This window comes from Carettochelys insculpta, chromosome 31 (assembly GCF_033958435.1).
Source record: "Carettochelys insculpta isolate YL-2023 chromosome 31, ASM3395843v1, whole genome shotgun sequence".
In the NCBI taxonomy this organism is placed as follows: domain Eukaryota; kingdom Metazoa; phylum Chordata; order Testudines; family Carettochelyidae; genus Carettochelys; species Carettochelys insculpta.
The window spans coordinates 13,997,073-14,010,203 of NC_134167.1; the positions used below are offsets into that span (position 1 = coordinate 13,997,073).

Below are 13,131 nucleotides of genomic sequence, written 5' to 3' on the forward strand. Positions count from 1 at the left end.
AGGCTCACCAGAGCAGTAGCCAGAAAGGGGAGCTGAGCTGGGCTGGGCGCGGAACGGGGACAGGTGCCAGGGCTGGGGTAACGGGGTGTAGGTGGGGGGGGGCACAGGCTCGAGTAACAGGGTGTAGGTGGGGGAGGGGCACAAGTCAGGGTCATGGGGGTGTCGGTGGGGGAGGGGCACAGGTTGGGGTCACGGGGTGTAGGTGGGGCAGGGGCACAGGTTGGGGTCATGGGGTGTAGGTGGGGGGCACAGATTGGGGTAACAGGGGTGTAGGTGGGGGAGGGGCACAGGATGGGGTCACAGGGGGTGTAGGTGGGGCAGGGGCACAAGTTGGGGTCATGGGGTGTAGGTGGGGGGGCACAGATTGGGGTAACGGGTGTAGGTGGAGGAGGGGCACAGGTCAGGGTCATGGGGGTGTCGGTGGGGGAGGGGCACAGGTTGGGGTCATGGGGGTGTCGGTGGGGGAGGGGCACAGGTTGGGGTCACAGGGGGTGTAGGTGGGGCAGGGGCACAGGTCAGGGTCATGGGGGTGTCGGTGGGGGAGGGGCACAGGTTGGGGTCACAGGGGGTGTAGGTGGGGCAGGGGCACAGGATGGGGTCACAGGGGGCTTCAGGTCGGGTGTGGGGACGGCGGGGGGTTCCCACTGCTGGGGCGCCCGACTGGTGGCACCCCGCCCCCCCCCGACGCACCCCCGAACCTGGGCGGGGTCCGGGGCGTCTCTGCGCCGCCTCCAGAGGGGCCGGCCCCCGCCGCCCGCAGCCCGCAGCGGGGCCAGACGCTGCGGCAGCCGCCGAGCCGAGCCGAGCCGAGCCGGAGCCCCCAGCCAGGTGAGGGGGCGGGTCCGTGCGGGGCGGGGCGGGGCGGGCTGGGCTGGGGAGAGCCGAGCCAGCCCCAGGCACTGGCCGGGGGGGGTGTGGGGCAGCGCTGCGGCTGCGGGCAGAGCTCGGCACCCGTCCCCGGAGGGATCCCCGCAACCCCCATATGCACGAATCCGCACCCCCCCCCGTGCACGGATCCCTACACCCCCCGCGAGCACAGATCCCCATGACCCCTCCATGCACAGATCCCCACAACCCCCACATGCACGAATCCGCACCCCCCCCCCGTGCACGGATCCCCACAACCCCCCGTGCACGGATCCCCACAACCCCCTCCATGCACAGATCCCCACAACCCCCCCATGCACGAATCCGCACCCCCCCCGTGCACGGATCCCCACAACCCCCTCCATGCACAGATCCCCACAACCCCCATATGCACGAATCCGCACCCCCCCCCGTGCACGGATCCCTACACCCCCCGCGAGCACAGATCCCCATGACCCCCTCCATGCACAGATCCCCACAACCCCCACATGCACGAATCCGCACCCCCCCGTGCACGGATCCCCACAACCCCCTCCATGCACAGATCCCCACAACCCCCATATGCACGAATCCGCACCCCCCCCCGTGCACGGATCCCTACACCCCCCGCGAGCACAGATCCCCATGACCCCCTCCATGCACAGATCCCCATGACCCCCTCCATGCACAGATCCCCACAACCCCCACATGCACGAATCCGCACCCCCCCCCGTGCACGGATCCCCACAACCCCCACATGCACGAATCCGCACAGCCCCCCCAAGCATGGATCCCCACAACACCCCGGTGCAGGGATCCCCACGATCCCCACCCCGAGCACGGATCCGCATATGCCCCCCCTACATGGATCCCCACAACACCCCCCTCCATGCATGGGTTGGCACAACACCCCCGCGCACAGACCCGTACAACCCCCCCCGTGCATGGATCCCCACAACCCTGGGGTACGTGGTGGGACGGGACGGGACAGGCAGGGCCCTGGGGTACGTGGTGGATGGGCTGGGGCAGGCAGGGCCCTGGGGTACGAGGTGGATGGGCTGGGGCAGGCAGGGCCCTGGGGTACGTGGTGGATGGGCTGGGGCAGGCAGGGCTCTGGGGTACGAGGTGGATGGGCTGGGGCAGGCAGGGCCCTGGGGTACGAGGTGGATGGGCTGGGGCAGGCAGGGCCCTGGGGTACGTGGTGGATGGGCTGGGGCAGGCAGGGCCCTGGGGTACGTAGTAGATGGGCTGGGGCAGGCAGGGTCCTGGGGTACGTGGTGGGACAGGACGGGACAGGCGGGGCCCTGGGGTACGTGGTGGGACGGGACGGGACAGGCAGGGCCGTGGGGTAGGTGGTGGGACGGGACGGGACAGGCAGGGCCCTGGGGTAGGTGGTGGGATGGGACGGGACAGGCAGGGCCCTGGGGTAGGTGGTGGGATGGGACGGGACAGGCGGGGCCCTGGGGTACGTGGTGGGACGGGACGGGACAGGCGGGGCCCTGGGGTACGTGGTGGGACGGGACGGGACAGGCAGGGCCCTGGGGTACGTGGTGGTTTGGGCCAGGACAGGCAGGGCCCTGGGGTACATGGGTGTGAGGGAGGCACTGGGTGATTCAGGGTCATGGGGGTAGTAGGTGGGAATGGATTGGAACAAGGGGGCAGTAGGGGTTGGGTGGGGTGGGGCCGAGGGGCGCCAGGTGGGGCAGGGCTGTGGGGCAGTAGGTGAGCAGGGTTGGGGCCGTGGGGCAGAAGGCGGGGCAGGGGTGGGGCCATGGGGCAGTAGGCGGGTGGGGCTGGAGCTGTGGGGCAGTAGGCGCATGGGGATGGAGCTGTGGGGCAGTAGCTGGGGTGGGACTAGTGCTGTGGGGCAGTAGGCGGGTGGGGGTGGGGCAGGGACTGTGGGGTAGTAGGTGGGTGGGGATGGGGCTGTGGGGCAGTAGGCGGGTGGGGCGGGGACTGTGGGACAGTAGCTGGGGTGGGACTAGTGTCGTGGGGCAGTAGGCGGGTGGGGCTATGGCCGTGGGGCAGTAGGCAGGCAGGGGTGTGGCCATGGGGCAGTAAATGGTTGTGGCTGGGGCTGTGGGGCAGTAGGTGGACGGGGATGGGGCCGTGGGGCAGTAGGCGGGGTGGGGCTGGGGCCATGGAGCAGTAGGCGGGCCGGGGTGGGGCTGGGGCCATAGGGCAGTAGGTGGGGTGGGGCTGGGGCCGTGGGGCAGTAGGCGGGCCGGGGCGGGGCTGGAGCCATAGGGCAGTAGGTGGGGTGGGGCTGGGGCTGTGGGGCAGTAGGCGGGCCGGGGCGGGGCTGGAGCCATAGGGCAGTAGGTGGGGTGGGGCTGGGGCTGTGGGGCAGTAGGCGGGCCGGGGCGGGGCTGGAGCCATAGGGCAGTAGGTGGGGTGGGGCTGGGGCCGTGGGGCAGTAGGCGGGGTGGGGCTGGGGCCATGGGGCAGTAGGTGGGCCGGGGCGGGGCTGGAGCCATAGGGCAGTAGGTGGGGTGGGGCTGGGGCTGTGGGGCAGTAGGCGGGCCGGGGCGGGGCTGGAGCCATAGGGCAGTAGGTGGGGTGGGGCTGGGGCCGTGGGGCAGTAGGCGGGCGGGGGCGGGGCTGGGGCCGTGGGGCAGTAGGCGGGGCGGGGCTGGGGCCGTGGGGCAGTAGGCGGGCGGGGGGGGTGCGGGCAGGTGCCGGGCGCCCCCCAGCTCCGCTTCCGTCTGGCGCAGGCCAGAGCTGCCAGCCGCGGGGCGTCCCCTGCCCGGGCGCGGAGGATGGACGAGCTGCTGCAGCTGCTTTCCCCGAACGCCTCCCAGCGGCTCCCCCTGCCCTGGGCGCCCGAGGGGCCCTGCGGCGCCTCCGTGGGGAGCAGCACGCTGCTCATCCTGGCCTACAGCGCCCTGCTGGCCGTGGGGCTGGTGGGCAACCTCTGCCTGGTGTGTGCCATCGCCCGCCGCCGCGACACCCGGAACGTCACCAGCATCTTCATCGCCAACCTGGCCTGCTCCGACCTGCTGGTGAGCCTGCTGTGCCTGCCTGTCACCGTCATCTACACGCTGATGGGCCGCTGGGTGCTGGGCGAGCTGCTGTGCAAGGCCAGCCCCTTCGCCCAGTGCCTCTCCGTCACTGTCTCCATCCTCTCCCTGGCCTGGATCGCCCTGGAGCGGCACCGGCTCATCCTGCACCCCACCGGCTGGCGCCCGGGCGCCGGCCACGCCTACCTGGCCGTGGCCCTCACCTGGCTGGTGGCGGGCCTTGTCTCCCTGCCCTTCCTGGCCTTCAGCGTGCTGACGGACGAGCCCTTCCGCAACCTCAGCCTGCCCCCGGACGCCCTGGCCGGCCACGTGGTGTGCCTGGAGCGCTGGCCCTCGGACAGCCACCGCCTGGCCTACACCACCGGCCTGCTGCTCTTCCAGTACTGCCTGCCTCTGCTGCTCATCCTGGCCTGCTACTGCCGCATTTTCCTGCGCCTGCGCCGCCGGCGGGACGTGCTGGAGCGGCCCAAGGACACAGCCCGGGCCGCCAGCCACCGCCGGGTCAGCGTCATGCTGGCTTGCCTGGTGGGGGCCTTCGCCGCCTGCTGGCTGCCCCTGACTGTCTTTAACACCCTCTACGACTGGGCGCACGAGCGGATCTCCGTCTGCTACCACGACCTCATCTTCTCCCTCTGCCACCTGGCCGCCATGGCCTCCACTTGCGTCAACCCCCTCCTCTACGGCTTTCTCAACAGCGCCTTCCAGCGGGAGCTCAAAGCCCTGCTGACCCGCTGCAGCTGCCCCGGCCGGAAGCACGCGGACGAGACCTTCCCGCTGGCCACCGTCAGCACCGAGATCTCCAAGGCCTCGCTGCGCAGCGGGGGGGACGCCACCCATGCCTGACGGGGCCGCTGGCCCTGGGCCCTTGTGCCGGAGCCTGGCCCGGGGAAGGGGGGTTATTGCTCTTCCATGTGCCTGTCTACTGCTCGGAGGCTGGGGAGCCAGAGAAACCCACCGGAGCCCGGCCCTGGCAGGGCCTGGGCTGTGGCCCGTGCTCAGCGGTCAGCCCTTCAGCCTGGAAGCAGACCCCTCACCGATGCCTTGTGTGATGGGGTTCAGGGGGCCCCATGCGCTGCACCCCGGCCGCAGGCAGGAGTGACTCTTGTGATGGGGTTCAGGGGGCCCCATGTGCTGCACCCCGGCCACAGGCAGCAGTGACTCTTGTGATGGGATTCAGGGGTCCCCATGCGCTGCACCCCAGCCGCAGGCAGGAGTGACTCTCACTCAGCAGGTAGAACAGGAAGTTTATGAGGCGACAGAGACCCAGTTTCTCACAGAAGCGTCAGTGCAGCAGTCAGAGACAGTCATTCCAACCCGTCCTGGGGAGAGGAGCCCGAGGGGGGCCCCTCTGGGGTGTAGCTTCCCCCCTCGCCCCGCTGGCTCCTTCCAGCTCCCTCTCCCCTCCAGCTTCCAGCCCCCTCCTATTCAAACCCAGCTCGGCTCCTCCCGCCTCTTTGTTCAGGGCAGAGGTGTTACCTGCCAGCTAAGTTATAGCCCCAGGGTCATCCTTAGCCACTGGGAGCTGCTCTGCCTGTCTCACACATCCAGCCTGAGTCTCACACATGCACCCCCCCCACTCCATCACACCTTGCTCTTAGATCTGCGCTTCTGGGGACAAGGCCGAAAGCCGGCCGGCGCGCTGAAAGAACATCCTGAACCCGGCCATTGCAGCCCAGGCTGCGCCGCACACGGCCTCAGCTGAGTCGTGCCAGGGACTCGCCATTTTCCCACCTCGGTGGAGCCTGAGCGCCTGCCGGGCACCCTGCCAAAACCCTGTGGCCAGTCTGCAGGATATCACCAAAGGCAGGGGCTCTCCCGGCCTTCTGCTGAGCCTGAAACGCCAGCCTGCCTCAGACTGTCCGCCCAGAAAGACGGCGGCGTGTGGGGCTGCAGACAGACCTACCTGGGCTGGAATTTTCAAGGGGACCGGGTGGGATAAAATTCCATCTTTTTCTTAAAGCAAAATCATCTTCTCGGGGACCCTGGTAACACCCGGGGTTGTTAAGCCGGGGAAGGAGCTGCAGGAGTCCCTGGACTTTTCACCGCTGGGTTTTTGCACCGTTCTCTCAGTCACACGCCTTTACCCCGGGACTGCCAAGAATATTCATCCCCCTCACTGTCCACGAGGAAGCTCACGGTGTCACGTCCGCTGCCATGGCCAGCTCCTCCTGGAACATTCGTGTCTGTGCGTGTCTCATTCTGAGTTGGCTTTCGGTGCTTTATCCAGCCCCTGGGGCTGGGGGAACTTGGATTTAGCTGCCAGTTTCCTTTCACTGTCCAAGAGGAGCTGAATTCACCTCTCCTTAGAGCACGCGCCTGTCTCTGGAGGCGACGATGAACACGGGCCCATGGCTGGTGGGGGATTTGGGCAACAGTCGGCGTTTCTAACCAGCGCATAAATACTGAAATGCCCGGGGTGGTGGCTTTACGCCCAGCGAGAGACACTTTATAATAGCGGAGAATAAAGGGACTCGAGCCAGCTCTGGGCCTGCTCCCTGCTGCCATGGAAGGCTGGTTGGGAGGCTGATTGGCACGGGCTGGTTCTGGGGTCCAGCTCCCACAGAGAGTGGAGCCGTGGCGAGGGGGCCGGGGGAGCCATGGAGGGCTGCAGCTGGCCGGGAGGAAGGTTGAGATTGGGCTGGGAGGGAAGAGGAGCTGGGTCGGGGAGGCAGACCAAGACCCAAGGCAGATAGCTCCAGGAAGGCGCGTTGCCTAAGGTGAGGTGACTGGCCCTTGGGGGGCAGTGGGGGTGGGAGGGTTTTCCCCCCCTGCTTTGGTGTCCTGTGTTTCCTATTGTCCTGCAGTGACACCAGGCGAGTGCCTCAGCTTCTAACTAACTCACTCCTCTTTATTCATCCTCTCCACACCGCTCACGATTTTATCGCCCTCCATCCTGTCCCCCTCGGCCTCCTCTTCTCGAAACTGAAAACTCCCCAGCTTTTTAGCCTCTCCTCAGACGGGACCTGGTCCAAGCCCCTAATCCCTCTAGTTGCCCTTTTCTGAACCTTTGCCAGCGCCAGGAGACCTTTCTGCAGGCGAGGAGCCCACACCCATGTGCGATATTCCAGATGTGGGCGTCATGGATTTAGAAAGGGGCAGTAACAAAGTTCTGTCTCCTTCTCTATCCCTTTTTTAATAATCCCCAACCCCCCGGGGGGTTTGTTGCCTGCAGCTGCGCACCACATGGGTGTTTTCAGAGGATGAGCCGTGATAACCCCAGGATCGCTCTCCTGCTTAGCTGTAGCTAAATTAGCCCCCATTGTATTGGATGTACACTTGGGGTTATTTTTCCCAAGGAGCATTTTTTTCCACTTATCCCCATTAAATTTCATTGGCCGGAAGTGTCTGTCCAGCTCCTGGGGGAGGATCCCCCCAGGGGACCCCAGGCGTGGAGCCCCAGCTCAGCCCGGCCAGCCATGGTCCTCTCCAGCCCCCAGCCAAGTCACGCAAACCAGCCGGGCGCCCGCTGCTCTGTGTCGGGGACAGAGGTGATACCTGCCAATTTAGGGTACAGCCCCAGGGGTCGGCCCCAGCCTGCGTGAGCTGCTCAGCCTGTTGCTCAGGCTGCCCCGTCGCATCACAGCTGTATTTCCCAGCATGTTTTTGGCCACTAGCAACAGGAAACGGTGACCCCGGCAGCATCGAAACGAGCCAAAAAATCTATTTAGTTGCCCCAGGCCTATGGCTGGTGGTACCTGCCAGGCTGAGTTGTTTCGAGTAGGGCTTTCCCGTACCCGAGCCCAGGTGAAGCCTATAAAACCTTTCTGACGGGGTGACTTTGGAAGCGAACACAGCTGTTTAGCCAAGCCCTGGTCCTGCGCCGATGTTCCCTGGCCCTCTCTCAGGCACACTCGGGGCGCGGCTGTCTGAACGCCTGGATGGTTAAAAGACCGTGGCCCGCGTTTGCGAAAAAGCACCACCCTCTCCAGAAACTCCTGCGGGGGGTCGGACGTCAGCCCTGCCAGCAGTGGCCCTACCCCCGCCCCGCCTACTGCCCCATGGCCCCCCCTGCCTGCCTACTGCCCCACAGCCCCAGCCCCACCCGGGCTACTGCCCCATGGCCCCCCCCGCCTACTGCCCCACAGCCCCCGCACCCACCTACTGCCTCACAGCCCCAGCCCCAATGCCACCCAGGCTACTGCCCCATGACCCCCCACCTACTGCCCCACAGCCCCACCCCCACCCACCAACTGCCCCAAAGCCCCAGCCCCACCAGGGCTACTGCCCCATGGCCGCCCCCGTCTGCCTACTGCCCCACATCCCCAGCGCCACCCCGGCTACTGCCCCACAGCCCCATCCCTGCCCACCTACTGCCCCACACCCCCACCCCCACCCGCCTACTGGCCCCCAGCCCCAGCCCCATGGCCCCAGCCCCACCCACCTACTGCCCCACAGCCCCAACCCCACCCCGGCTACTGCCTCATGGCCCCATCCCTGCCTACCTCCTGCCCCACAGCCCCAGCCCCGCCTGCCTTCTGCCCCACAGCCCCGCCCCCATTCATGACCAAATGCCCCCCCTGCCCACCCTCTATCTCAGGGGGGCTGTTTGGTGAGTGGCATGGGCTCAGCTTTCCCCCGGGCTATGGGGCTTTGAGCGGGCGGGAGAGCAGCCCGCCCAGGGGTCGAGCCCCACAAAAGCACACAAGCTGTGGCCTCTCATGCCCCCCCGCCCACCTGCTCTGCCCCACTGCTCGCCACGCTCTGGCTACGACTGGGTGCCAGCTGCCCTCTCTGCTCTCAGGCTAGGGGGAAGCTGGGCCTGTGTACCACCTGCAGGGGGGCGTGTTTGGCTGCAGGGGCGGGGTTAGGGGCTCACCCTCCCATCTCTGCCCCCCCCAGGGGCTAAGGAAGGCGGTAGCTGGAAGCTGGGGGGAGCAGCTGGGCTGTGGGCTCCCCAGTGGCTGCCCCTCAGCTGAGCCAGGGCAAGCAGAAATGGGGGGCCATTGCCGCTCCATCCCCGGGCCTGCAGGAGCTGCCTGGGCAATGGGGGGCCATGAGTCTGTGCACCCCATGGAGAGGCAGGTCTGCCCCACACCCCATTGCAGAGCCAGCTCCCAGCTCACTCCTGCCGCTCCGTGGGGTCGAGGCCAATCTGCAATGGTGCCTGCACAGCTTTCACCGCAGCCGGGGTTCTGGCTCCCCAGCCAGGTCACAGCCGGTGCAGGAAATCAGGCGGCCACTGCCCCAGCCAGGGACAGTTGCTGGAGGGCAGCCTGGCCTAGGAGTTGGAGCACAAGGGAGGCGAGTCAGGGCACCCCAGCTCTGTCACTGACTCGCTGGCTGCCTTGCCCACACCGCTTAGCTGCTCTGTGCCTCAGTTTCCCTGGCTGGCCAATGGCGGTAGCAGCAGCCAGCCGTGGGGAAGTGAGAGGTGGCGGCTGACCCCCTGCCCTGTGGGGCCTGGGCTGTGCCACTGCCACACACACAGAGACTGCAGGGGGGGCAGCTACCTGGGGCCAGCCCCTGACCCCCCCACCGCCAGGCCTTGGCCACATCTCTGCCCCTCTGGGGCCTCATGTTGCATAGGCCACATGGGAGTGAAGCCCTGGGATGTGGCGGCGGAAGGGGATGCTCACGGGGGGGTGCAGCCCTGTCTCTGTGCACAGCTGGGGAGCAACCCAGCCTCGCGGGGACCTCTGGGAGCCTGGACCGAGTGGGGGGAGGCCCGAGGTTGCTGGGAGCCAGGTGGCAGGAGGGGTCCTGGGCTCTGTCTGGGCTGTGCTCCCTGAGCCTGTGGTGGCAGGGGGAGGACAGGCTGGGGGTCCCCCCAGGGAGCAAGGGAGCTGATGGTCCCCCGGAGCTGCCTAGGCCCAGCACACTGGGGGGGGGGGCCACACTGGGGGAACCCTGCCCCAGCTCCTGCCTCGCTGGGAGATGGAACCAGCCATGGTCCCACCCCAGCCCCAAGCCTCCTGTCTCCATAGCGAGGGTCACCAGGGAAACGGTGCTGTCTCTATAGCGACCGACCGCACACCCTGCTCTGCCTTGCTGAGGGCCAGCTGGCAATAGGAGCTGGGGGGGTGGCTCCTGGCACCCCAAGCAAGGCAGCCCAGCGCCTGCGGTGGCTCTGCCGGGAAGCTGCCATATGGCCTTGCCCCAGGGCTGAGGGGTGTCCCCCACAGCCGGGATGGCCCGAGCCGGGATGCTCCCAGCCCACCAGCAGGCCCCTCACCCTCCTCTGCTGCTGATAACCCCTGGGATACATGCCTGCCAGCTTAGGTCACAGCCCCAGGGGTCCACCCCAGCCAGTGGGAGCTGCTCAGCCTGTGGCTCACCCCCCCCAACACCCCAGTGCAGCACAGCAGCCACATGGGCTTCAAAAAGAGGAGATCTAAAACCATCAGAGACAAGGGGAACCAGCCCCAGCACCCAGATCCTGCAGCCGCCTTGCAACCCCAGCAGGAAGTCCCCCAGGGAAATCCAAGAACCCCCCAGCCCAGAACCCATACCCCCTCCTGCACCCCAGCCCCCAGCCCAGAGCCTGTACCCCCTCCTGCACCCCCGACCCCCGGCCCGCAGACTGTACCCCTTCCCGCATCCCAGCCCCTAGCCCCAAGCCTGTACCCCCTCCTGCACCCCCGACCCCCAGCCCGCAGAGTGTACCCCTTCCCGCATCCCAGCCCCTAGCCCCAAGCCTGTACCCCCTCCTGCACCCCGACCCCCGGCCCGCAGACTGTACCCCTTCCCGCATCCCAGCCCCTAGCCCCAAGCCTGTACCCCCTCCTGCACCCCGACCCCCGGCCCGGAACCCGTACCTCCTCCTGCACCCTGACCCCCGGCCCAGAACCTGTACCCCCTCCTGCACCCTGACCCCCAGCCCGGAGCCCATACCCCCTCCTGTACCCCAGCCCCTGGCCCAGAACCTGTACCCCCTCCTGCACCCCAGCCCCTGGCCCGGAACCCATACCCCCTCCTGCACCCCGACCCCCGGCCTGCAGCCTGTACCCCCTCCCGCATCCCAGCCCCTGGCCCCAAGCCCATACCCCCTCCTGCACCCCAACCCTCAGCCCAGAGCCTGTACCCCTCCCGCACCCTGACCCAGAGCCCATACACCCCCCACCACACCCCAACCCCTGGCTCGGAGCCCTCACCCCCTCCCGCACCCCAACCCCCAGCCCAGAGCCCATACCCCCTCCTGCCACACCCTGACCCCCAACCCAGAGCTCTCACATCCCAGAGTCAGGCTGAATGTGTGTGCGATGGTCAGAGCAGCTCCCAGCGGCTGGGCTGACCCCTGGGCCTGTGAGCTAAGCTGGCAGGTAACACCTCTGACCTGAACACAGAGCAGGGAGGAGCCCAGCTGGTTTGAGTCAGAGGTGGCAGTTAGAAGCTGGAGGGGAGTTGGAAGGAGCCAGCCTGTGCTGGGAGGAGGCTACACCCCAGAGGGGCCCCCCTCGGGCTCCTCTCCCCAGGATGGGTTGGAATGACTGTCTCTGCTGCACTGACCCCTCTGCGCTGAGCTGGGCCTCTGTCGACGGATAAACTCCCTGTTCTACCTGCTGAGTGAGAGTCACTCCTGCCTGCAGACCGGGGGCAGAGCCTGGGGACCCCGGAACCTCACCCCACTGGTGGCAGAAGTGGGATACCCTGCACCCACGGATGAGCTCCCAGCAGCGACTGACTGGGCGCAGTAGAAGGAAGGAGCCTCACGACAGCCAGGGGGGCCAGGGGCAGAACAAAGCGATTTCTGGGAACCGTGCGGCGCTGCAGCTTCGGCCGGTGAGTCGGCACCCGGGGGACGGCGGGGAGATGGATTATACCCGACTCCTGAAGGCAGAGCTAGCGGGGCTGTGCACAGAGAGGGGCCTGCCCGTGGGGAAGGCGACCAAGGCCCAGCTGATTGCCCGGCTGGAAGAGAATGACCGGTCCAGGGGGCCAGATCCTGTCCCAGCAGGAAGCAGCCGGTCACCCCCTGGGAGTGTTTCGGACTCTCAGGCGGGAGTGGGGGCTGGATGCTGCCAGCCAGCCACGGTGCCCACCCGGCCGCGCCCCACTAGCGGCCATCCACCCCGGGCAGGGTCCCCCGCAACAGAGCTGCAGCAGCCGGAGATCCGGGCGGGATTAGCGGAGCTGGAAGACCAGGAGCGACAGCCTCAGCAAGGAGACACACAGAGGGAGCACGAGCCGACCATGGCGGAGATGAAACGCGAAGAGGCCCCGGCTGCGCTGAGCGGGGAGGGGGCCAGGAGGCCCGGCCCCGGCAGGCGCTTTCCGTGGCTCTTGCTGGGCCCGTGTGAGGACGTGAGGGCCATGGACACGTTCCTCGCCTCCTTCGAGCGAGTCTGCGAGTTGCACGAGGTCCCCCCGGAGGAACGGCTCCTGCGGCTCACCCCCTTGCTGGGCCACAAGGCCGCAGCGGTGCTCAGCCAGCTGAAGGGGCTGCAGGCCGGGGACTATGAACGGGTCAAACAGGCCCTGCTGCAAAGGTTCGGGCTGACCCCCAGGGAGTACAGGGAGAAGTTCCAGGAGGCGCGGAAGAGGCCGGGGCAGACCTATGCAGACCTGGCCTCCTGCCTGAAGCAATACTACTGCGGGTGGGTGTTCGGGGAGGGAGCCCGGACCCTGCAAGACCTGGAGAAGTTTGTAGTCCTGGAACGGTTCTCCAAAAGTACCAGCGCAGGCTGCTGTACCCGGCCCATGATGTGCTGCTGGCAGGACACCAGGGGACCCACCGCACCAGGAGGAGGTTGCTACTGAACTTTTTCTGGCTGGGAGTCTTTGCTGCTGTACATCGGTATTGTCGGTCCTGCGACCCCTGCCACAGGGTGGGGAAGACCCGGGACAAGGGGACAGTCGCCCTGAAGCCACAGTCCACCATAGAGGAACTTTTCCCGAAGGTTACGGACACAGTGGGACCCTTCAGTGAGGCGACGCGTTCTGGGAAGAAATACATCCTGGTGGTGGTAGATTTTGCCACGCAATACCCAGAAGCTGTGGCCCTGACCTCTATCGATGCTGACGCCGTGGCGGATGCACTGCTGTCCGTTTTCACCAGAGTGGGGTTCCCCAAGGAGGTCCTCACAGATCAGGGGTCCAACTTCACGTCAGCCCTGCTGCAAAGCTTGTGGGACAAGTGTGGGGTCTGGCACACCTGGGCCACAGCTGACCACCCCAGACCAATGGGCTGGTGGAGATGTTCAATGGGACCCTGAAGCAGATGCTGAGAACCTTCATGAATCGGCACCCCCAAGACTGGGACACGCACCCCACTGGCTGTTTGCATACAGGGAGGTGCCCCAGGAATCCACAGGGATCTCCCCCTTTG

At 67.1% G+C, this 13,131-nt stretch overlaps 2 protein-coding genes across 2 annotated transcripts in view; one reads left to right on the forward strand and one right to left on the reverse strand.

The window, feature by feature from the left end:
• LOC142004378 (E3 ubiquitin-protein ligase MARCHF5-like) overlaps positions 1-13,131 on the reverse strand; it is a 31,768-nt gene that overhangs the window by 8,987 nt on the left and 9,650 nt on the right. The gene's annotated exons all lie outside the window — the stretch shown is intronic.
• Positions 709-7,814, forward strand: LOC142004381 (neuropeptide Y receptor type 4-2-like). The gene is made up of 2 exons (XM_074982005.1): positions 709-828; positions 3,561-7,814. The coding sequence occupies exon 2, from the start codon at positions 3,606-3,608 to the stop codon at positions 4,707-4,709; it is 1,104 nt and encodes a 367-aa protein (XP_074838106.1). The 5' UTR covers positions 709-828; positions 3,561-3,605; the 3' UTR covers positions 4,710-7,814.